Below are 24,660 nucleotides of genomic sequence, written 5' to 3'. Positions count from 1 at the left end.
ATTCAGTTGCTTTTGTGCTTCACTATGTTTCCTATTACCTATTTCATTTTTTAATTGATTTTATGTTCCACATTTCTGTGGTTCCCCGTTCTACACTAATTTATTCTGTGTCTTAAGCTGTTTTACCAATGAAACGATAATTGGAGCAGGGTTAATTTTCACAACTGACCTTATATCTGATTTTCTTAGATGATTAAAATTCTGAAGTAGCTTTCACTCACCTACAGGAATGTAAGTAATGATGGCTGTTGTGTTTTTTTTAAATGGACTTCCAGTGCATCTTAAGAGATTTTGTTTTGTTTACATATTTTTTTTTAGCTTTTCTTCCCATGTTTACAGAAACCTAACACCTGTGCTTGAGGTTTATGCTAAAGCAAGTTTCACATATTGGTATCTTTGTAAAATCTGTCACGCAGCTGAAAGCCTTACCTTGTTTATGCAAACTGTTATTCAGACCACAATGAACCACATGAGCTATGGTTTTTGAAAAAAAAAAGTGCAGTATATTTTCAGTGTCTGGGGTTTCAGAATAGCTTATGGGCTGATATTTTTAAACAGTACAATATTGAAAAAATCCCCCCCCCCCATCCTAAGTCTTCACTCCAGAAAGGAGGCTGTCTGACAAAATTGTGGTTACTTTTTTAGTACAGTAATGATGAATAATAAATCGCTCCACCGTTGCTCAACAAATAAGAAAAGTCATCCACTGTACTTAACTAAAGGAAGCCAGTACTGTACATCTACAGTACCTCTCGTGTAGATAAAAGGTGGTAGAAGGGTGAGATGCTTGGGTAACCTGATCTGTGTGGTGTGATGGCTCAGACATCCAGCTGCAGAACCGATCAGAATCAGAAACGCCTTCATTTGTCAAGTTCTTTTCAGGTACAAGGAATTTACTCTGGTGGACTTGATGCAGCAAAAACATTCTACATATAGCACACATATCATGATCGTAATCCCTCCTCTTAAGGGTGCTCAGGCTCTTTCCACATTTTGGCTGATTCCGTGCACCTGCCCTCAATCCTGCCCCACCTTATTTAAGGCGGGCGTTCTTGCTACTCCCGGCTCTGCATTGGAAGACGGGCGCCCAGAGGCCCGCCTACCACCAAGTCGCCCTATGTCCGCAGCTTGAGGGCATAGGCCGGGGTTCAGAGCGCATGGCCAAGTGATCCTGCTTTTATTCCCCGTCCCTTCCGGTTTTTAACTGTGTCTTGTCTTCGTCTTGTTTGGATTACCCGGTTTAGGACTTTTGGACTTCACCCCAGATTCCCCCCCGGACTCCCTTGGACTTGTTTGCCATGGCCACGCCCCCCGAGCACCAGTTCACTGTCGTCATGCCCCGCTGTTTGTCAACCCCTCCTGATCCTCGTCTCTTCCCCGTTGTTCTACTCCACTCACTTCCAGATTATACCGTCTGCATAGGGTCCTGTTCTACACAACATTACAACACAGACACAAGACAATAGGCTTTATTAAGACAGTGCACATTTCATTAGGAATCCTGGCTAAATAAAAAAACAGCCCCAGGAAAGAAACTGTTCAAATACCGGGTTGTTCAGATTTTAATAGCGTCTCCCTGAGGAAGTTTATGGAACAGGTTAATGAAACCTGCTTAGGAAGGGGTCATCAGCAATCTTTCCCGTCCGCTTCTTTGTTCTGGAATTTCCAAAATGATTAATAGAGTTAGCAATGTTGTTTGAAGGTCACATGATTATGATGGTTCATCATATGCTGGAAGGGATCTTTCCCGGCTGAGTCACTGGCTGTTTTCCTTTTAGCAGCTTGCTGATGTAAACAGCGCTCTCCCAAGTGATGTGATGGAAGCTGATTCCTGGGATCCTTTAAGAAAGGAATAGACAACATTCTTTAAACATTAGACCACAACCCCCCATGGACTGTTACCTTGAAATGGTGGAGTGGCTTGTGTGAACCCCCTGGTTATGGCTAGTGATCCTTGAAGCTTATCACTTAGCAAAAACATCTGAGACCTTCACCATTCAAATAAACAGCTGATCTAATAAAGATCCTCACCTGCATCGTAGATGTCAGGACCCACCCCTGTGCTCGTTACCTACGAGCGCCTGATGACCAGGCCACATTGCATGCACATGCAGCATTTCAGGGTACAGCACAAAACAGAGACAACATTTAGGCCCAACATCCACAAAGCAAAGAGTGAGGGTGAAGAATCCCAACAGAATGGGCACTGGTAAATGCAACTGACTATTGGAACCTGGGGTGTCACTCCTGTGGTGAGGAAGGAATCAGACTTGGTGGAGGAGTTGGGAAGGTGCCAAGGAGATACTTGTCTCACCTTCTTAATTGAGGGTGGTCTGTTTGCTGCTCTGGAGTGGGCCTGCGAAGGTGTGAGGGGTTGTCAGTCACATACCCATGACTGGGTGCTGAGTTTGTCCCTGTGCACAAGAGTGTCTCTGTGTCTCAGAGGGGAAAGACCTGACTTATTTGTGCCTATATGTGCCCAACATCAGTTCAGAGTATTGGAGGTTTGGCGGGTTTGGAATTACCAATTCTGTAATTCCACTGCGTGACTTTATCTCTCACATGGAGAAAGATGGTGATAGCTGGAGGGGAATAAAAAGAAGGCCTTCCTTACCTCAAGCAGAGCAGCAGATTGTTATTGAAAATGTGTGTTTAACATGGATTATTTTCATAGAACATCATGTTCTTAAATGCAAGGTTATTCGCAACTGTACCTGGAACTGGGGCACCTTTGGCTGAATAATTTTGCCAGGTTGAATGCTTTAGTCTGTCGGAAAGATCTGTAGCATGAAGGGAGTAATTGATGATGATAGGAGCTGTCAAGTCATAGAAGGAGGCCTTTTGAGATAAGCTCATGAACAGGTTTCTCAATTTTAAAAAAGCTGACTGACAATAGATAGATGGATCAAACTACTAAGAATCAAATGAGCAAATGGGTGGACTGGCTTCCTCTCATTGGTAGCCTTTATGTTCTAGATGCAGTTCTAGAATAGTGAGACCATTAGGAATGATGATGAAGTGTGATATTTAACCCTTCCAAAACCAAACCTGGGCCTAGTTATAATGATGGATTAAAACAGGTTTAAGAAGAATGTAAAAAGAACAAGAAAATATGTAATGCACTTTATTTCACAGAGGAAAAAAATATATTTATTCTCAAACATATGGATCTTCACATTCATGAGTTGGTTTATCTGCCTATTTTTTTCCCTGTTTATGCTCTGTGCGGGGTTCCTGTGTGCATCTGTGTCTTTTCCACCTCCCTATTTGCTTTAGCTTAAGATATTACAAGGAGATCATCAGATGGCTCCCTTAGTGGGCTCTGTAGTCAAATCCAAGCTAATGACCTCCTGTGTATTTACAGGATGGTTATGGTGAGCACCATCTGTCTTCTCCCTTCTAGTCCCTCTCCCTTTGGTGTTGCTCTGATCAACCAATCCTGTTGCTGTCCTACAGGGAATTGTGGGATTATTATTTCTTGTACTAATGACAAATCAAGCTGAACTACAATAAGCCTTGTAATAAACTCCCTGGCATCTGAGTAATATATAGGCATTTCTGCCACTTGGCTGATGGAGACTTGGCTCTTAGTTCTGCCAACATTATGACTGCTTTGGGACCTGACAGTCTCTATTCAATTTCCATTCCATGCTTTTAATATAAAGCAAACGCATGCCAAGTACCTTCTAGTAGAGTCTTTATTCCCAGTAACCATTTTAATTGTTCTGTTCCCCTGCCCACATAAAAAGGATCACCATAGCAGTACTTGAAAGTCTCAATGGCTTTCAAATTAATTAAATGATTTAACTAATTTTAGTTATTTTTAATAAATGTCAAGACTACATCTCTACATAACTTAAAACCACCAGAAAATAATATATAATGGGTACTGAAAGTAATAAGATATGGAGGATTTGAATATGAATCCAGCTAGGAGCAAAAACCAAGAAGCCAAAATGATTTAAAAAGGTAAGTAAAAGTATAGTGAAAACACATCACTGCAGTGACCTGTTTATCAATCATTCAATTAACTGATCAAATCAAATCAGAATGCACCACAATGGGAAAGCAATAATAAATGCCATGAAAGCTGGCATTGTGCATTTTACAGTTCCTGGTCTCCAGTTTTCGGCATCTTATCCGCTTGTTCATGGTATACCCTTCTCCAGATCAGAGAGTAGACCCTCAAATAAACACTCATAACCTCAAACTTCACTCCCCTTTTCATTTAAGAGGGCTGTCCTAATATCTTGAGACCTACATGGGTGTAATGTCATACAGAGAAACCTTTTGAGACATTTTGTTTTTTATTGATGGTCTGTAAAAAACATAAAAATAGCTGATTGGTGCGACATTTAAAAAAGGAAGCATATTTCCCCAGACTGTATTTGTTTTGTGAAACAGCTCAAGAATAGTTTTTGACCCCATTTAGTTGCATGTAATGGAGTCACTAAGGTCGTCTTTTACAACCCTCAGCACTACAACAGAGATATTGTGAGGCCACCTGCTGGAGGGGTTGGTAGTGTAGCTGCATAGTTAATTACCTCCACAGGGATGAAGACATTTTCTGAATACTGGGGACCTTCACGTTAACTCCTCGTATCCACAGCAAAAGGCACTATGTTCTTATTACCTCAAACCTCATCCCTTCTTCATTTCAGTCTTTATCCTGGTGCCAAAGATACTGATAGGAGAACTGATGTTCCTCACTACCCCCTAGCAACCCAACCAAATTAAAACAGAGGGCCGATAAGACTTCAGACTATAAGACTATAGTTGGACTGTAAACATGGTATATAATTATACAATAGAGTGTGATATCTACCCCTGTCTTTTTATATAGCCTACTAAAAACAGAAGTTTAAAAAGCTTGTTCTAGAATCAGCATTGTGTATAATCAGTGTAGAACATTTTGATATCTTAGTTTATAGTCCTCTAAGATATCGTTTGTTATAATTGATTACTATTATCGATAAGTAAGCCTGGAAGTGCTTAAATGTAATTTATCCCGCGAACATTAGTAATGTTCACTCGTTCTCACATATGTTCTCTCAGGTTACGAAGGTTAAGAACTCAAAAAGAACAAATTGACTACCAGCTGTTCTCGTCTCAGTACGAATGTTTTTTTTTATCGATGTATATTATTCAAATATACAGAACATTTTCGGCAGAACGGGAGCGACAGTGCTCGGGTCACCATGGTTACAAGTACACAAACCCTTGTCTCGCGATAGTTGTACTGCTGGGCCACCTTGGGAAAAACGAGAGTTTGAGTTCAAAGATAACCGCGTTGACATGAATAGTACGGTTTGTACAGCGTCTTTTTTCTGCAGAGGAAAACGGGTAGGTTCTTTTACTTGAATGTTAAAATTGCGGGGATCTAAATTCAGACCAATAAGCGCCGAGCTCTTAAGCCATATGAAATAGCTTATGTCCTTCGGGAAAGTGCACCGGTTCGGATCGGTGTGTGTGTGTCCAGCGTCTGTGGGAACTAGGCCCGTGGGTTGTGTAAGAGGTATCGTAGTTTTGCACAGTTTTATTGTGCTTTGACACAGGCAAAGTCTTGTCCAAGACACCATCGGTGATTACATTGTAACAATGCACTTGTATTATATATCGAGCATTGCATCCAAGGGGTTGAAATGGTATCAGACGAATATACTTGGTTGTACGAAGAGCTATTATGTAAATAAACAAGAGTCCGAACAACTTTAGTGTAGGCAGCTATTGCGAGGTGGCATGAAAAAGCGAGCGAGTCTTCCATCTCGGCAGATGAGCTCATGGTTACTACGCCTTTTAGGATCCGTGATGCACAATGATTCATAGTTGATAGTATTATTATTGTAGTGGTTAATTTGTTAAAGAAGATTAAATATAGCGAATATTTGATTTCGCGCAGCTGTGTTTACTGTGTGGTGTCGTGTTGCGACTGGTTGACATTTACTTTTCAATTTAAAGGCGGTCTTTGCTTTCCAACGATCTTGAACTGAAATCCAGTCTCACAGATTTTGATCTCACGGTATTCTTCCTCTGTGGTGTACATGCTTTTACCATTTGTAGTCCCATTTAGGGTTAGCAACTGTAAACTCGCGCGTATCCGTTGCTTTCTTGTTTTGTTAACTTATTTTAGTAACTTAATTTAAGAGCGCGTGGGCGCCGCCCTCACCCCCGCACCATCATCACACTATTAAACCCCCAGCCTCTCTCGTCTGAACCTCACAGTGCCTCCTTTCTTACCCAAAACTCAAACACACACTGAAATCTACCTCTACCTCACATGTCAAAAAGCTTACTCTCCATAATTCTCTATCCTTTATTTCATTCTGTTGATGCATGTTTTTGCACATCTGATGTTGTTTTGCACATTACCTGTTACCTTTTGTTGTTTTGCGCACTGCCTGTTGTCTCTGTCTTTCTTTTATTATACAGTTGCATTGTTGTTTTCCTGTACTACTCATCGTCTGAGAGCTAGCTAAATAGCATTTCGTTATACCATATACCTGTATATGAGTATAGTGACAGTAAACTTGAACTAATTTAACAGGCGAGCCTGTTTTCAATATCTAATCAGTTAGTAGTGATAAATAAAGTTTGTTAATCTGGTTGTTATACCTTCGTTTCAGCAACATTAACTATTGACTTCCTTAACATTAACTATACAGAGACCATGTCCCGGGAGTTTAAAATGTATTTAATTCTCTACAGCCCTTAATATTGATGTATGCAATTTCTAAATGACGTCTCATTTAATCTGCAGGTAAAATGGTTGTTACCGATTTTGAAGATTTTTTTTTAAATAGAATTTTTACCCTTTATTTTTAATAGCATAAAGGTAGATGTTGCCGTGTTAGCTCAACGTACTGTACAGCTCAGTAGTAAGGCAGAGGTTTATCATTGAAACAGTTTTCATGCGGCAGTTAAGAACCAGTCTTGCATAGTATCGTATTTGCGCAACCGTCTGTATCGGACTAGGTGCTGTGTTAGGGTGCTGCAGTGTTGGTCTCGGCTCTGTTTTGTGTATTGTGTTTTCTATTGCCTTTGTCTTTAACTAAAAGAAGGCTCATCTATTTTGCGAGGTTTCCTTGACATATCGTTGGGGCTGGTCAATCTTATCACGTTCCATTCTGTTGGAAATCTTTGCTCTAGCTCAGTGGTTCTCAAACTGTGGTACGCTTACCGGCAGTGGTACGCGGAGACCCGCCAAGTGGTACGCCAAATGACCCTGGAACTGTGTCGTGTGCGCTGAAAAATCGGGACGGGTTTTCATATTTTTAATACGTGTCGAATACGCAGCCTACGTACTACGATACAGTGCGCGCTAATACTTCAGTGGACAGAAGAGATACTCTGTAATTCTATACCACTCTATAGGAATGCGTGCTACGGATGCAAGTGACCAATTGTATTTAAAAAAAGCTACTGTATCTCCAGCAAATAGGGAGGAAGGAGAATGTGTGTGATTTTGGAACAATGCTAACGTTGTAAACACAGGAATGCATAGAAATACGTGCTACGAACGCAGGTAATCTTGTGAGCACACAAAAGCGTGATAACAGAAAAATATTTAAGAACTGTTCTAATTTGAGAAAAATACACCGAACGTCTCTGTGTTACGCTCCCATGCACATGAAATAAAAACTTTAAATAAATACGGAAATAAAAACGGAAACGTGGAAAAATGCAAGCTTGCGGATTGCTAAAGCAGGTAAGCTACACTATTTTTGAAGAACCTTATTTACCGTTGGCAAAAGAGCTGACACGTATTATGTGTAGAGAAAAAGCTGCTAAACAGCGACCTGCTGCCCCCCTCCCCCTGAAAGACACAGTCATTCATAGAATTATTGAAATGAAGGATTATATCAAAAGTACACTGATAGAGCACGTTAAGATGAGCAGATGTTTTTCACTGCAATTAGATGAGTCTAGTCGATTTGGCCAATTTGCTCGTTTATGTTAGATACGAGTTTGAGGGCATGTCCCATGAAGACTTTCTGTTCTGTAAACCGCTACCAACAGGAACTACAGGAGAGCACATATTTCAGCTTCTGAATTAATTTATCGAAAAGAATGGCCTTGACTGGATAAAATGCGTCTGAGTTTGTACAGACGTTGCTAGAGCAATGACAAGCAGACATAACGGTGTAGTTGCACGAATTAGATAGGTTGCTCCAGAAATTAATGTACGCATTACAACATCCACCGCGACACCTTTGCCGCCTGACGATTTAATATCTGTTAGACTCTGTTGTGAATTGTATCAAGGCTCGAAAAATTAATTCACATCTTCTTTGCTCAACTAAACAGGCTCACCCCTCTCACTGAAATGGTGCTTTTTTATTAGTTGTTGTTAATGTTTTTTTTTCTGTAAAACACTTTGAGAAGCCACCTTTAAAGGCGCTATGTCAAATTAAGTTTATTATTACAATATTTATTATATGTATGTGTGAGTGTGTGCACGCGCGCTCATGTTGGTTATTGAGAATTTCTGGGGTTCCTATGAGAAGATGACTTGTAGGTGGTACTTGGATGCTTTGGTTGGATTAGGGGTGGTACTTGATCCAAAAAGTTTGAGAACCACTGCTCTAGCTGATCCTTAATTATCAAAGTGGACTTTGGCACATGGCTTAATCACCGATTGGGATCAATCCGTTTGTTCACAATTTATAAGTTATTTAAATTCCTGTAATGGGATAGAATGCAAGTACCAAGTTTGAATATATTGCTTTGCCGTTTGTCTAACGCATCCCTAAAATGTAGGAATTTGAAAATATCAGGAGTGCTTTCATCACTGTTTTGTGCATGTCAGTGCTCAGTTAGTATATAGCTTCTGCAGCTATACCTCTGAGGTTAAGGCGAATGCCAGGTAGGTTTGTTTGTTGTAGTTTTAACAGCATAAAGGTTTAAATATCTGCCCTGAGTTGCTTTCTGAGGTACCAGGCCTGACAACAATATTTCACTGCATCCTGTTTCTCAATTTACAGTCCAGTGGCTTCAGAGGATCTGAGTTATGTTTACCAACTGGAGATACAGTCCAGTTTGAAGAGCAGCTAAAGAATGCAGCAGAAAACCATGAAGCGCATGCAAAAGTCAGAAGTGAGAACTCAGAGGTGTTATGTGTATCCTGACTGCCATATTTACAAACATTGATTCCAGTTAAGTGTCTGCAGGTACCCATGTTTGGGAGCTGTTAGTATGGTATATCAGAATGGCAAAAACGTAGTTGCAAGTAATGGTGGTTTTTGAGTGGCAAGGTGAAGGTGAAGCATTGGAACAGGTTAGCTGTGTAACGAGAAGTGACTGAAGGAAAGCAGTAGGCCAGAGCAGGAAAAAGAATTGGCATGGTTAGGAAGTAAACTGTGAAACTGGTCTGTCACACAGTGGGAGGACAGAAGGAAAAAGACAAAACGTCCGTCCGAGGGGGAGACAGCATAAAACAGCTAATTAAAGGATCAGGTTTCTGGTGAATAGTCAAGGATAGCAGGTTCTTTGTGAATGAATCTTGGGGTGGCCTATACCCATCAGTGAATAAGTAAAGGCCCATAGTGCTGATGGTGATAAAACTGCAAGTAAATGAATCAGTCCAGAGCAGTGCTCTCCAAAATGTTAACCCAATAGGCCAGTAATGGTGCTTGATATGAGTTAAAGCAATCATCCCCTGAGGTTACTTTTGATTTATAAAAAAACAGATTTATTTTTTCATGGAGAAATGTTTTAGATAATGCCTTTTAATGTACATCATCTGAAGGCACTGTAAAAGTGTCAGACGACACAGTTATGCACATAATTGTACGCTAAATTAATTAAAAGCTAGACAATAACAGCAGGTTTTAAGACGGGATTTAAAAGTGGTGACTTTGCAAGATCTGTTATGGGCTGGGAGATCCTTACACAGTCTTGCAGCAGCAAAGCAGAAAGCACATTCTCCTATTTTTCTTGTACTGAGGTAGTGGGGGAAAAAAAGAACCATAGTCTGAAGAGTGCAAATTTAATATACATGGGAAATAACAGTTCAATGATGTAGTCTGCAGCAACAGCGTTGTTCAAGTACTTTATGATGAACAGTGGTATTTGGAATTTTTTTCTGACATCCACAGTGAACCATAGCAAGGAACTCCAGAATGGATGATACGTGCACTGGTACTTTATATTTGGTTAAGGTGTCAGAAGCCTAGTTCTGAGCTTGTAGCAATTTGAGAGTGGATACACGATTAGTGATGCAATACTCACTAAAGCAGTCAATACAGTAATCAAGCCAGGAATAGACAAAAGTATACTTTTTCTTTCCGGCCTCAGATGGGAGAAATGTGTATGAGTGACATTCGGAAGATAAAAAAAGCCACCTTCACAAGATGACAAGCACAAATTCAGTTGAACTGCATTTTTCCTAAGGTTATGTTATACTCATAGAGCAATCACAAATTATGATTCTTCTGGAATAGCAATTTTTACAAGTTTCTTCAAAGACTGTAAGTCATTAAAGCAGCCTGCACACTTTTTAATATCACATAATCAAGAACAGTGTTTTCTCATTTTGGAAGAAAATATATGTATGTCCCTATATTTCCAAAAGTTGACGCTTGTGAAGAAGGGATAAATTAGTCAAGTTAAGTCTGAATTAGATCAATTTAACACTTATGCCAGTGAGCATCTTCTTCTAATGTCAGGACACATAGAAAACATGCTGTTTTTTTAACTCTGAGGAACTGTGCCGTGAACCTTGTGTTGCACATTTTACATAGTCTGCATAGAATGAGCTTTTAATTCCACATTCAAAAGTTTAATGATACTTGTATGCTTAGAAACATCACCGGTATGCCACAGTATTCTGTTTGTTGATGCTCTCATCTTTCCCAACAGGTTGGCTGAAGTGGATTTTAGATTTCCAGTGGTCCTGTGGAAGCGTCGAATGTTCCTTTCTTCACGGAGTTGATCCGAAACCAAGGGGGGTCACGATGCCAGCAGCGCCAGTTCTTCAGCCGGTTCTGAAAATGAAAGTGGACGAGCTCTTCCTGAACTGGTTGAGTGAAACGACCACGCAGCTAATGCTGAAGGATTACCTCAGGCGAATAAAGAATGGAGAGAGGATAGAAACTGGCGCGGGAGATGGCAAACACAACAGAAGCTTAGTCTGCAGTGCCAATAAGAATAACGTTGTCTCTAAAAAGAACATGGCGGAGAAAGTGGTATCGCCATTAAGTACTCCTTCAAGCCCCCCTTCAGCCCCCTCTACCGCACTGCCTTCTGGGAGCTGTGGAAGCCCTCGCGTTGGGCCTAATGGTAGACCAGTGAGAAGGTCCATTGGCACTAAACTGGTAAGTTGTTTTCCAGTTTGCTTTTTTGCTTTTATGTTGGCTAATTTTAGATTAAATATGTTATTCCTTAGAGTGAAGACTGCAGCCTCGCATTTGACTCCATTTGGATTTATTTTTTGCCTGTTCTTGATAGGTGAGGGTGGTCCTGACAGCAGGGGGATGTTGAAGGCTTCTGTGTGTGAACAAGTGAGCCTAAATGGCCCTCACCCCTATATCTGTGTCCTAATAGGATGTCTTGAACACAGACTACATAAAAACAAGCTTTGCAAACTTCCATTTCTCTTATGTCTTGTACAGTCACCCAACAGTGTCACAGTTCTTTTGGACAGTTCTTAAATGCTACGTTCATATTTTGTGTTTTACAGCCCATGTGCTCTTATAGTACTTTTCCCTCTTTCGGCCTCAGTGATTGTGTCATTAACGTAAAGCAGTGAAGCCAACATGTTTTCTGGCCCTCAGTCCTGTCAGCCCAGATCCTGTACCCGCAGGATGCTTGCTGCAGTTCCGCTCAGTGTGCGTGTCCTCTGCCAAAGCTGCCCTGCAGTGTTCCCCGAATTCCTGTGCCAGGGCTGTGTGCAATCAAGACTACAAAAAGCAATATGCTGTGTGAGCAAGCGGAGAGGTTTAGGAATTAACACAGTTTCTTTTAAGGTTTTGGGCCAGTTTCACAGTCTATTTTAAAAAAGCTTGTTTAAAATACTCCTTTTTCATAATAAGTATTGCTGTATAATCTATCGGCATACCTGTCCTGCAAACACAATGATTCAACACTTACGGCACTAACCTAGTAGTCCTTTAGTATATAAAAAAGGTCAGCTGTCGGCTGCCCAAAATAACCATTTTATTGAACTTTATTGAATGCCTGTTTTTTCCATTAGAACTTTCTACAGCTGGGTGGCATATCATAGCACCCAATACATTAACTTTCATTAGAATAACATGTTTATGTTTCTATCCCATGTATTACTGTATAGATTTGAAGAAAGACTTTACAGTACACTTGTCACTTTTTTTGCTAGATTCGCCAGCCAGCTTTTGATTTCTAAATTTCCAAGTGTCCCTTTTACTCTTTAATTTTTTACTTTTGCATTCTACTTGATTTTTTTAATACTCTAATTTTTCTGTACAGTTGAAACGTACAGAATGTGAATGTCACCAGCTATATCCTCAATGTTAGTATAAATGTTGAATTAATGAGAAAGTAGACCTTTCGGTCACTTTTACAGGGCTCACTGTTTCACTGGGGACAAAGTAGAATACAGAAGTGTGCTCGTTGGTTCATTTCAATACTTTTGAAATGAAGGGGGCGGAGAGGTGGCTCTGTGGCGAAGGATCTGCGTCTGTGGCTGGAAGGCTGCCGGTTCAAATCCCGCAACCAGCAGAGGAATCCTACTCCTTTGGGCTCCTGAGCAAGGCCCTTAATCCTGACTGCTCCAGGGGTGCTGTACAATGGCTGACCCTGCACTCTGACCTCAGGCTCTCTCCCTGTCTGTGTGTCTCATGGAGACCAAGCTGGGGTATGCGAAAAGACAAATGACTAATGCAAGAAATTGTATAGGGTTAATAAATAATGTTATGTTATACGGCATGAAGCAATTGCAGTATCAGGCATGGAAGCAGCTGATGGTACACTTCACACATCAACATCCAGGCAGCTGGACATCTTCAAGCCTTTCAGAACCTTCTGTCCAGGCCAGGGTCAGAGTTCATGGGTGTTGGTGCCGATTTGTCTTACGAATTCACCTATAGCTTTGGCCTCCACCAGGAAGGACTTAGGTGAAACAGCAAATCAGTGGAGTTAAAAACATAGCGCAGATTGTACAGATGTTACAGACCAAAACTTTTTTTTACTGAAGGTCATGTCTTAATGAGGACGCAAGTTGAATCTATATGGAAGTGTAAACCCGAGAACAGGTGGCATTTCTTTCCCCATGGGGTTGTGGGCGTGTGGAGCAAAGTATCCAGCCGTGTTATTCAAGAATCCTAACTTTTTTCAAGAAATAGGCTGGATGAGATTCCTTAATCAGTTACCTACTAATTACCAAATGGGGATAGATGGGCAAAATGGTGTGCTTTCGTCTCTAACCATGTAATTACCTTAGAGACTGAATACAACAGTGACAGATATCCCATGTCATTGTTCCACAATAAGGCTTTTCTCACTTCTAGAACTGCTGAAATGTCAGGTTGGATATATATATACAGTGCAGTGAAGTGTGTTCTGATTGATCTCATGTTTCTCCTGTTGCTCTTTCAAGCCACAAGAGGTTGCTGAACAGCTGCTCTCCTTGAGTCAGGGTAGGAAAAGTGTGTAGGGTTAGATGAAAATGTGTGCTTTCTAGTAGTGATGACATAGCTCTGTTTTGTGCAGTAGTTTGTTGTAAACTGCCTTTAGCACTTGAAACTAGAAATTGAAACAAATGTATTTATTGTACCTGAATGCTGATTGACAACTACTATTATATCATATTAAGATTTTAGTTTTATGGAGGTAATGTTACATTATTTTTTCCACTAACACTTTTCCTGTTTTAAACAAACCATATTCAAGGTGGGAGGTTTATAATGCTAACAAAAAACAGACAAACAAAAGTAAATTCTGGATTGTTTTTCTAACGTTTTTGTCATTTTTTCCATTGGAGAGGAGGGGCCTGCCTACCTCATTTTCAGAGAGCACATGGATTTAAATTGTGGACATGTGATCTGCTTTTAGCACACCATGTAGGTCTTTACTGCTGCGAGTGCTTACATTTTGTAGGAGGGTATCCTTAAACACATTTGACAGCTGTAGTCCGTGTTAAAAAAAAAATCCTTTAAGAACAAAATGCCATGTCTATTCCTCCAGCATAATAGTTTTTTAACCCCTTATATGGCTCGATCACAAAATCATTGCAGTCGGTAGTTCAGGCTTAACTCATTACCCAAAAAGAAATGACACCGTTGAGTAATCTGCTACTAGTTTGGGCTGATTAAGCTGATTGGTTCCTTTCTAGGTTGAGGCAAACCAGGCATTTCCCACTGTAGCCCTTTGAAATGTGTTGACAGTGAGGGATAGTCACAGCTGCGTCCACAAGTGCTCCATAGCTGTAACATGTTGACATGTCAGACATGGCAGGGTAGTGTCGTGGAGCCCTCGCTGCTACAGCTCAAAACTAACATCACTTTTATGTGGTTTCCGCTCTTCCAGAAAACAGCTCACACTCCTGTCATTGAGTGTATCCAACTGTTTAGATGGGTTTGTGGTGTGCTTGGTTTTCAATAGCTCGTGTTCATACTCACAGCAAATGAGACATTGGTGGTGTTCACCTTTATATAAGGGGTTTTGAATATATTTATATATTAAGTCAGCTAAAATAGTTTTCTTCCTCTTTGGTTAGAATGATGCGATAGTTTTGTATAGTATGTAATCAGTGTTTCTAGTATACTGACACCAGAAAACAAACGACTACTTGAACTTGTCCACATTCAAGAACTGTGCACTTCTTTCATGTAAACAAGTCATTGATGGGTTTTCTTTTGTAGAAGCATAACAGTTTTTTTTCTTACTGAAGCCCATTAGAAATCTCAAGACAATTTCAAGAATTGTCTAATGATGATTGAATTATCACTGTCGGGGTCTTCCGGAGGTCATGCATGTTTTTAGCTTAAAAGGAAAGTCTTCTGAAAATAGCAGTTAATTGTTTTTCCCTGTGAATGTCAGCAGTAGTGGAATGACATGGATAACAAATATAAATTGTTCCTCTAAGAGCGCAGCAATATTACTATATTTGAAATTCTCTCACAAAGGTAAGTTTTAAGTTCCAAAACAAATTTTAATTTATTACAAATGTATTTATTACACAGAAGAGAACTTTTTTAAATGCTAGATGGATTTAAATAGTGCATTGTGATTCAAAGCTTAGTCTGTAAGGGAAGGTACAGATAATTCCAAGACTGGAGTGTATTCCAATTTTTCAATTCCATTTTAATTTGCTTTTTCCCATCCACAGAAGTGGAATGAACCCACAACCTGAATGTTTCCACTCCAGTAAAGATATAAAGCCTTCTCAGGTTGTACAGGAGCATCTGAGGCTATGTTCTCCCAAAGTAATTATCACAACCAATACTCTGATATTTTGTGAACTATAACTATAGTTTAGATTTTTCATTCCACCGTTTTTACCAGTAATACTGTAAATACTAAAATACTAAAAATACACTACCATAAGTGGAATGGTGTGGATATATTAATAGCAGAACACCTGTATACTGTGCCTGTAGTTTTAAATCATTAGTAGACTTTTATGACTGTCTTCTGCATGTTAAAACATCAAAAGGTTTTTGTGTGAAGCAGGAAACTGTATGTTTTGTGCCCACTTGTCCACATTGCCCCACTGTGAAATTACACTTTGTCACGTGGTTAGTTGATGCAGAAGGTCCTTGCTTACGCTGGCTAAACCTCCTAAGTGTTCGTGTGCAAGCAGCAGGACACTGTTCAAGAGGACATGGCCATTAGAGAAGCAAAGGTTGATGCCTCAGTCATGCTGCAGGCAGTGCAGTAAGGAGGGAATACATGTGGTGTATGAAACCCAGGGCCGTTTACTGTGCTCAGTGTTTAATCAGTCTGGATATCTGTTTATGTGATGTGTGAGTGCATCCCACTCTGTACTCCAGGGTTTTTGGGGGCATGTCTCTTAATCAAATTCCTTATTGAGGCATATTAGTCATTTATTCCCTTTTTAATTCTATAATGTTAGCATGCCCAATGGGGTTGGGCAGCCAGTTGACCTTGGACCCCTACAGTTTTTTTTCTCCTTACTAAGGAGTTTTTGGTTCCTCTCCTCAGTTGTCTTCAGGTCTTTTCTATTTGTTGTATTCACAACATGTAAGGTCACTTGCTTTAAGTGTCTTGGGGCAACCTTGTTGTGAAAGGCGCTATATAAAAATACATTTAATTGAATTTAAATATTCATTGTGTAACCTAAGAATAACATATGTTTCTCAAAGTAGACCTTGCATACCATGTCTGAGGAGTATTTTTGGATCATTGAATCCACTGTTCAAGAAAGAAAAATGTTTTACCCCAGGTGTAATTACTCTGCACTGTTTTAGCAAAATTAGGAATCTTTACTTCCGTCTGTGGCTTCAGAACAGTGAATCAATATAGTGAATCAGCAAAAGTGTTGCATACACTCGTTTTCTGTTTTCCCCTGTTTTTGTTTTCATGTAGTGGCAGACCTACTGTATCAGTTTAGATTCCAGTCTTTACTCTGTACACATACTGAATCCATTTTAATGGGAGACGCTGCTTGAAATGTAAATGACCATTTCAATTCAGTCACTGTCCACAAAGCAATTGGTTTTTTAATTGAAATATCAAAATGTTTTTTTGTCAAGAGTATCTGTTTTCCATTATTATTATAAATAAGATTACATTACTGAAATATTCTCTAAGCATCTATTTGTTATGGCATTACGACTTAATGCATTTTTTTTAAAGGAAATGCATCTGAAGATTTGTCCTTCTTGTAAATAAATCTAAGAGATTTTCATTAAGTTACATAAGATTAAAATACATTGCTTCTGCTCAGTACACTTTAGCTTAAATGGTTTATTTAAATGACAGTTGTTCAAGACTGCTGGCAGTATGAGACAGACATGTTGTGCTTTGACTGTCCCAGTAGCAGAACTGAAGACCAGGTTCTGAATACTGTTCTTTAGGAATAATGTTTCTGTGGAATATGTATACAGTACATTGTATGGGATTAACTTGAAAGTGTGTGCAGTTCTCTCATTTCCATCCTGAAATTTCAGATCTTAGATTTTCCACTCTGTGGGTTGGTAAATGTAAACTGTGGTGATTCTTAGTTTTGTTTTTTTAAAATGTGGTCAATGTAGGTGTGTACAGCATGAAAGACATGGCATAGGTCTGCAGGAGCACGTACAGAGTTGTGGAATACCTGAATGCCTGAACAGCCTTCTGTGCTGACTCCAAATCTATAAATATGGCAAGAGTTATTAGTAGTACTTTGCCTTTTTTTAAACTTTTGATTGAGGTGGTTTTCAGTGCGGAAAGCTAAGAGACCCAGAAGACGCGGGTAAGCTTTTCCTTTTAGCCGTTCTCGGACACTTTACAGTAAATGAAAAACATGTTAAGTTTTCTTGAGTGATGTAAGCAGCATGTGCCCACAATGTCACTGAGTATTAAAGTAATTCTCATCCTACATAAGTAATGCTCTATTTTAGGAAAGCTAAAGAAATTCCAGAATACAAATGCATTCTTCAAAGGATTAGTTAAAAATTCAATTAACGTCATGCTGATGCAGCTTGGGACAGCTGGTCTAACTTTGACACAAGACACCGATAAAGATAGCCTTCATTCTCTTGTACTGACATTAGCTAGCAAAATGGAGTCAGTGCTCTACTGTAAATGCCAAGAAGGTTTGTCTATGCCCTTGCTTATTGAACATTTCTGAACTATTTCTGCATTATGTGTTACTAATCTTTAGTGCAATGGCAGAAGATAACTTGTGATCCTTTGTATAATCTATTTTAACAGATGGGAACCAATTTTAAATATTCTGTCTTGGAAAAACAAATCTCTTCAGTTTCAGTGCCCCATGAAGATCTGGTAAATAAGCTGATGTTTCCATACCAGACAAAGAAGAGTTGCAAATAAGAAGAGTATCTTTCTTGGTCTGTGCTGGTAGTTTGAGAATTACTCGTCTTCCTTAAAGAATCTCACGGAACTGATTCCAGCCTCATGTCTAGGGAGCCAGTGGCAGGCGCCTGCGGCTAAAAAAACACGATTCATTTTCCGTTCTAAACTTAATTTTCATTTTTGTCCGTCTTTGTGTTTCTGCTGATTTCTAAGTACCCTGAGTTAGCTTGGGTGGTGCCTTTCAGCATTTTGAATACCTGAATCCTGGTCACAAGTCATGGTCCTGTTTCAGGTTAGAAGATTAATTCCCTTAACATTTTGAAAGCCTCAGCCAAAGGATTGGTCTGGTTGCTCTCTATTGTCATGCCTCTAGTACAATAATCTTTATGCAGCATGGTGACAAAATGGGCCACTATTCTTAGTGAGATCCAAGTAATGCACTGTCTAATTTTAACAATTACTTCTCTTGATTGAACTTCTGGAATCTTAACAATATAACCTAGCACTGTATTGACCTTATTTACTGCTTCCCTGCATCTTAAAAGCTGAGTCTACATACACTCCCATATCTTTCTCACGCATTGCGTCTAATTCAGTACTACCCATTTGAAATGTACTTTCTCACTTCCTGCATACAGTCTAATAAATGTATCCACATTAACTTTTTCAAGAGTCTGTCTTTTCCTGATTTTGAAATATGTTCTCTTAGACTAAAGCAGAGATGCAGAACTCCAAGTCCTAGAGGGCTGCAGTGTTTGTGGGATGTGTTTCCATCCCACTTCTCTTAATGAACTAATTTAGCCGATCATTAGCTTAATTGGACCATTTTAACACTTTTCAGCAGTGTTCAGCTGTGACTTAAAGAGGCCTGGAAGAACTCCTGATTGCTGTCCCTCAAGGACAAGACTTATGCAGAAGCTGTGGACTAAGTGTAAACTAGAAGACAAATCATACCTGCACTTGTCATGAAATAGGTGATCAAAATCTTTTCTTAAACAATTAGGAGTTGGAGAATTAGAGAGATACAGACAAGAGAAAAATTTATTAAGCTCACAAATAAAATGATAAAAACAATTATCTTACAGCCCATCACCATAAATGGATCCCAAATCCAATCAGAGATGGCCCTAAATCTTTTAAAGGTTAGGTAGGACTGTTTTCATGAGCTAAATACACCACAGTTGAACTTATAGTCTAAACCAAGCCTTAAAAGACAACTGTGTTTGGAGACAATTTTGAACACGAATGCATATAAAAAAGAGGAACAAATCCTGCCTGGTAAATGTAAGGAAAGTTCAAAAGTTCCAGAAATATACAATGTAATCTCCTTTTCCTAAAATTCCTGAATTTTAAGTCCCTTCTCTGCCCAGTACCTGTTAGATTTTTGTTTTGTGTGAAACGGATACTTTGGTGAGGATGGAATGTAGGCTGTAACTCACTATCTCCTATCATATCTCATCTCTTGCTACCTGATTTTCTTTTTCGTCAGCCTCCATAGGATAACAGTTGTACTATAGGTTAGGAGCCTTGAAGGTCACATTGTCAAGAAAATCTCGCCCTATTTGTGTTTTAGAGATACAAATGGATCTAACACACTGCTTATTCCCCTACTGATATTTTACTAGTGTAATACTGAAACTAATGCCAAGACATTATGGCTCCCACACCTGTTTCAGTTTCTCTTTTGACTCTTTTGAGAACTTTTCTTGGTTTGCTTTTACTGCTGTGTGTTCTTTGCTTTGCTTTTTCACTCTTTTTATGTTCTCTATAACTCATTTTCTGTCTCTTTTTCTTTTGTGATCTATTAAATCATTTAGGCCAGTGTTTACTAGATCATAATTTGTTAACTTTTGGTATGAATTCTTCCTGTGCCTGTAGGATTCTGATGCATAAGCATGTGTTCAATACTGATTTACTAATTTAAACCACCTGTTTTCTTAAGCACTGTCTGGTTCAGTTAGTCTCAGAAAAACTGATACTGTATGCTTTTAGACTCTCCTCATCTATTTTTGAAACCATATGAACTTTTATAGCAACTAACATTTTCTTCCATTTATTTCAGAATATATTATAATTATAATTTTATTGCATTGTCCAATTTATTTCAAAACAGATGTGTCTTGGTCATCAGACATGAAGACCATAACCCGTCATTCCTAATTAATATTTAAAAAGTTTTTTTTAAATACATCTCAATCTATCAGTATGGTTTGTAATATTGCATTTTTTAATTCATTTTAATAAGTGCTTTAACAAAAATCTCATAGCACAAATAACATTGGTGCATTCAATATGGTATATTGAATTTGAATGAGGGAGCTTTTTCATGAAACATTTTGCTTGAAAAACTGTCTGTGGTTATCTTGGTTACAGATCTGTTTCAGGTGATCTTTTGTACAAACTGCTAAGCAACAAAGTGTCATTGATGTGTTTGCTATGTGATGATAAAAGCATGAACGGTGAAGGAATTTTTTAGTTAAAAATCTCTGTACCATAAAATTGTAATATTGTCCTTTGCCATCTAGAAAAGAAGTAGTCTGCAATGTTTTTGGACGTTCATGATCATGGGTTCGATCCTGGGTCACGTCACTAGCCCACTGTGACTGGGATCCCCTGAGCAGTGGTGCTCAGCCAATTGTGTGCTGCTGTTTGAGGAATCAGTTGGCTAATGAGATTAAGGTGAGATTAGTTGCCCACAGCGACTTTATAGCCCCTTGGGCAAATGCAGGCATGCTGTGCAATAGCTGTGGGATGCATCTCTCCTCCAGTCAGCGCCGAACACCAGTACTGGATGGTATTACCTGTGGAGTAGTGCATTCTCTCTAGTTTGGACTTCCTGAGTGGTTACAGGGTTTATAGTTACGAGCTGAGACTTGAAAAAACCCAATTTGCAATTTCATATCAGGCGGCATAATACAAAACAACTAGTTGTTGAGTTTGTAAGCTCAGGCAGTTATCAAGTGACTGATTTGATCAGAAATAATAGGAAATATCATAATGAATTAACAGTGCTGTCCGAACAATAGTTACATTTGATTACTGTCCTCCATTGACTGGTAAGACAGCATAGGAGACCCTATGGAAAACTCTCTACAATTAGAGAGCAATGTAAGGTCATTATTGATACTGAGTTAGCCTGAAAACTAGAACCCATCCCACTTTCATACAACACTGTGCAAAGAATTAAATGTTAAGCATCTGTACTGAAATGTAGCTCACTGAGGTAAGGTTAGTGGAATATACAACTGTCATTATAAACTTTGGAAGTGTAAAACATTTGACTTCATGTTTAAATGTCTGTGCAAATTGTCACAGTTAATGTGGTGCGGAGGGCCGCTGGGTTTCTTGTGCTTCGTTTTTGGAACTAGTGTTTGAAATTAGGAAAGAATTGCATGCGTTTGAAGCCAACGTTAACTCTTCCTTGCCAGATTTCTTCAGAGACGAGAAGGGCATGCCAAGTTGGCTTGCCTAGAGGTATGTCTAATGTTGTGGCATTTAATTTGTCATTGCAAGGGACTGACACAAACGCACTTTTTTTTTTTGCTCGATGAATTGAAACCATTTCACAAATTTAATATTGGGAAAACTTGTGTGGAAAATGGAATTTATTAAATATTTTCAGTTCTGTCAGAATAGCTACAGTGGACATCGAAAGTCGACACACCCTTATTGTAATGATGGAAAGGCTGATATCAAAACAAATCACGCCAGACCTTTTTTTCACCTTTAATACTATCTGGTAACCAGAAATATTTAAGTGGAAAACAAATGGATCATTTTTAGGAACAAAATCTACTGTACAGTTTATAGCACTGACTCTAGGTTTGAAACCAAACATGACCTATTACCTGTTAATTCCCAGAATTGGATTTTGGGAGTAAACCCTGGATTTGCGTCTCATTTGCTGTGGATTTGGAAAAGTAGCTCACTGTGGATAGCAAAAAAAAGGAATAAGCTGATTGAGTTTTCATTTGATAGTTCATGGAAGGTGAGATTTAACTTATTTGCTGTCTGCATTTTCCTCGCAGTTTAAGTGCAAGTATCCAATGTTGTCAGACAAAACCTTAAAGTCTCTATACCATTTTGCATAAGCTTCCAGCGCAAGTGTTCCCTTCCAACATAATGGCAAACTATCAAGCAGTGCAATAAGCATTTTGTTGCAAATGATCTCTGACTGTGCCTCTCAGAAATTGCACCAAAGAGTGGAACAGCTGTGCAATTTGGCCCAATTTTATCCTTCTCGGATGCCAGCTTCGGAATTGAACAAAATGGGGGAAATGGTTTTTCTCTCATGTTTGAAAGCTTCTAGATTAGATGTTATTGCATTCCATGGTTCTGTGGCTTTATGTGTATATAAGTGCAGGGTGATTTTGTTTTAGAATTAGGGCAGACTAATAGAGATGTGCTTTTAAATTGAAAATAACATGAGGGCGGTGTTATGAGAGGAGCACACTGCATGTTGCTTCTGAAGTGTCTGCTGTGGGCCGCCAAAATAAGCACATTGTAGTTAGTGGGTTGCTTCCCCCCAAAAAAAGTCCCCCAGTTTGGGACTGGATTCCGTTGCAGCCATGTAACCCTTTCCCTTTTACATGTCTGAAAGGGAGTGTGCAGTATTGAGGTTATTCAGAGGAAGGTTTTGCAATGTGACGCAATGAGCCTTCAACAGGCAGGTTTGCTAATCTGGTTTCTGTTGCTTGGCCTCTTGTGCACAGAATAGTGGATGTTCATTTCATTTCAGTGAGATATGATAGCTACTATGTCTACCAGAATTAACATTCAGGAATAATGATCAGACATAGTGGTTTTCATGGCCGCTGAATTTATTTTCTTAAATGTCCTATGGTTTATTTTATTTATTCCTCTAAACCAGTAGTTCTTAGCCTGGGGTGCACACTCCCCATGGGGGGTGATATGCTCTTTCTCGGGGTGTGAGACATGCCAGATCTTTTTAAAACGTAAATCATGTCAAACGCAAATTAAGCACGGGCATGGAAGTACAGCTACTTTGTTTTACCAAACCTAGGTGTTTTAAGGTAAACTTAAAGTCTAATTGTTCATGTATTCTTAACAGCAAAATTAAAATGATTTGTAATCTCTTTCATTCTGTAGTACTGAAATATCTGAGGTTTAAAGAACTGACCTATTTTAATGATTTCTGATAAGGGGCACAAGAACAGATTTTAAGAACCAAAGTGGGGCAGACTGCGGTGAAGATTGAGAGCTATTCCTCTGAACAATGGCATTCTGTGCAATATATTAAATATATCTATGTATACCTTCTATTTTTGTCTTGGCTTGTGTATTTCATTACTGTTGCTGTGGAAAAACAGCAAGCCCCACTTCGAACAGAATGAGTGCAGAATGGGGTCTTGGGGATTACTTGTTCCGACCAGACATTTTCTCAAGCTAGTTTAGGTTAAATTCACAATGTTTTTGTGACTTCCACAATAAAGAGAATCTAAGTGATTAACCACCAATTCTTCAATGAATTCTAGTTTGTGTGTCATTATGCCTGTGATAGACTGGCGTCCCACCCAGGGTGTATTCTGCCTCATGCCCGTTTCGTGTTGGGATAGGCCTCACTTTCCTGCTGCCCTGTATTGGTTAAAGTGGTTCAAAAATGAATGGAGGTCCTTGGGCAAATTCTTACACAAAATATAGGGAGACTTTACAATGGGATTATAAAAGATCAACGTTTAAAAACTCTAGTTAAAAATGCAATGCATCAAAAACACTTTTAACAGCATTTAACAGGGTTTATGTGAATATTCTTTATTTTTTCCCCCACTCACTGTTGGTGGGGTTCAGCTCTTTTGTTTTCCCATGAAGTTATTTTCATTCTCCAGACGAGATCGGCCCGATTTTTGATTGACTGGGGCAATTGCCTGATGTCTATTTTCTTCTTCACGTCGGTTGCTGTCACTTTCTAGGAAGTATTATGCTGTTGAAATAAATATGTCTTGACCCCTCTTCTCTTGCTATTATGAAATCATTCCTTTCTTAATCTGATAGTGAATAATGTGTTCAAGTGCCTCACACTGCATGCAGACCTGCTAGTGGAAGTGTGCTCCGAAACTTCTTCTGTCTTCAAGCAGTAGCATAAATCTTGGAATGTATTTTTAAATTGAATATGCATTGTGATTTTAATCTGCAAAGACTAAGTAATCCTCATCAAATCTCTTTGTGGTACATTACATTTTGTATTTTAAAGTTTAGTAAGACTAAGCTTTTCAAGGCTAGTGATTGTTGTGATAGTGTATCTTGGAATACTGTATGTAATGGATGTGCACTGGATATGTCTCCAGGCTCAGCAGTGGAGGTGGAATGAGAGAACAGTCAACTGTGCGCACAACTGTTCCTTCTTTACTGAATACCATATAAAAGTGCCTTAACCAATTGAACTGATTGAATTCCATTGGGGTAATTTTCATGAATTTTGGAGAAATAGTCCAAAACCTTCTTTTAGAACTGTTATGACCTCATGGCCCGTTGCGGGAGGCTCCTTGTAGGCGTCATCTGTGTCAGAGGAGGATTTAAAAATACTAAGAACAGGGGGTGAGAACAAACGTCACCCTTGTGTTTTTTTTAAATGAAAAATGAGACCTTTGGTCTGTGATCAAAATAAGATTACAGTAAATGTTTTGAAGTCTGTCAAGCACATAGGTTTTTCTGTTATGTGCTATTTTTATCCTGTTCTGTGGGTGGAAT

At 39.2% G+C, this 24,660-nt stretch overlaps 1 protein-coding gene across 1 annotated transcript in view; it reads left to right on the top strand.

The window, feature by feature from the left end:
- Nucleotides 1-5,251: 5,251 nt before the first annotated feature.
- Nucleotides 5,252-24,660, top strand: part of ppp2r3b (protein phosphatase 2, regulatory subunit B'', beta) — a 39,254-nt gene continuing 19,845 nt past the window's right edge. The window contains exons 1-2 of the mRNA XM_006638894.3: nucleotides 5,252-5,343; nucleotides 10,858-11,312. Coding sequence (XP_006638957.2) covers nucleotides 10,953-11,312 — 360 coding nt within the window. The 5' untranslated portion in view covers nucleotides 5,252-5,343; nucleotides 10,858-10,952. The remainder of the gene's footprint in view (nucleotides 5,344-10,857; nucleotides 11,313-24,660) is intronic.

Source organism: Lepisosteus oculatus, chromosome 15, assembly GCF_040954835.1.
Source record: "Lepisosteus oculatus isolate fLepOcu1 chromosome 15, fLepOcu1.hap2, whole genome shotgun sequence".
Classification (NCBI taxonomy): domain Eukaryota; kingdom Metazoa; phylum Chordata; class Actinopteri; order Semionotiformes; family Lepisosteidae; genus Lepisosteus; species Lepisosteus oculatus.
Note: the sequence above shows the minus strand (reverse complement) of the source record. Positions and strands in the feature narration are given on the sequence as shown.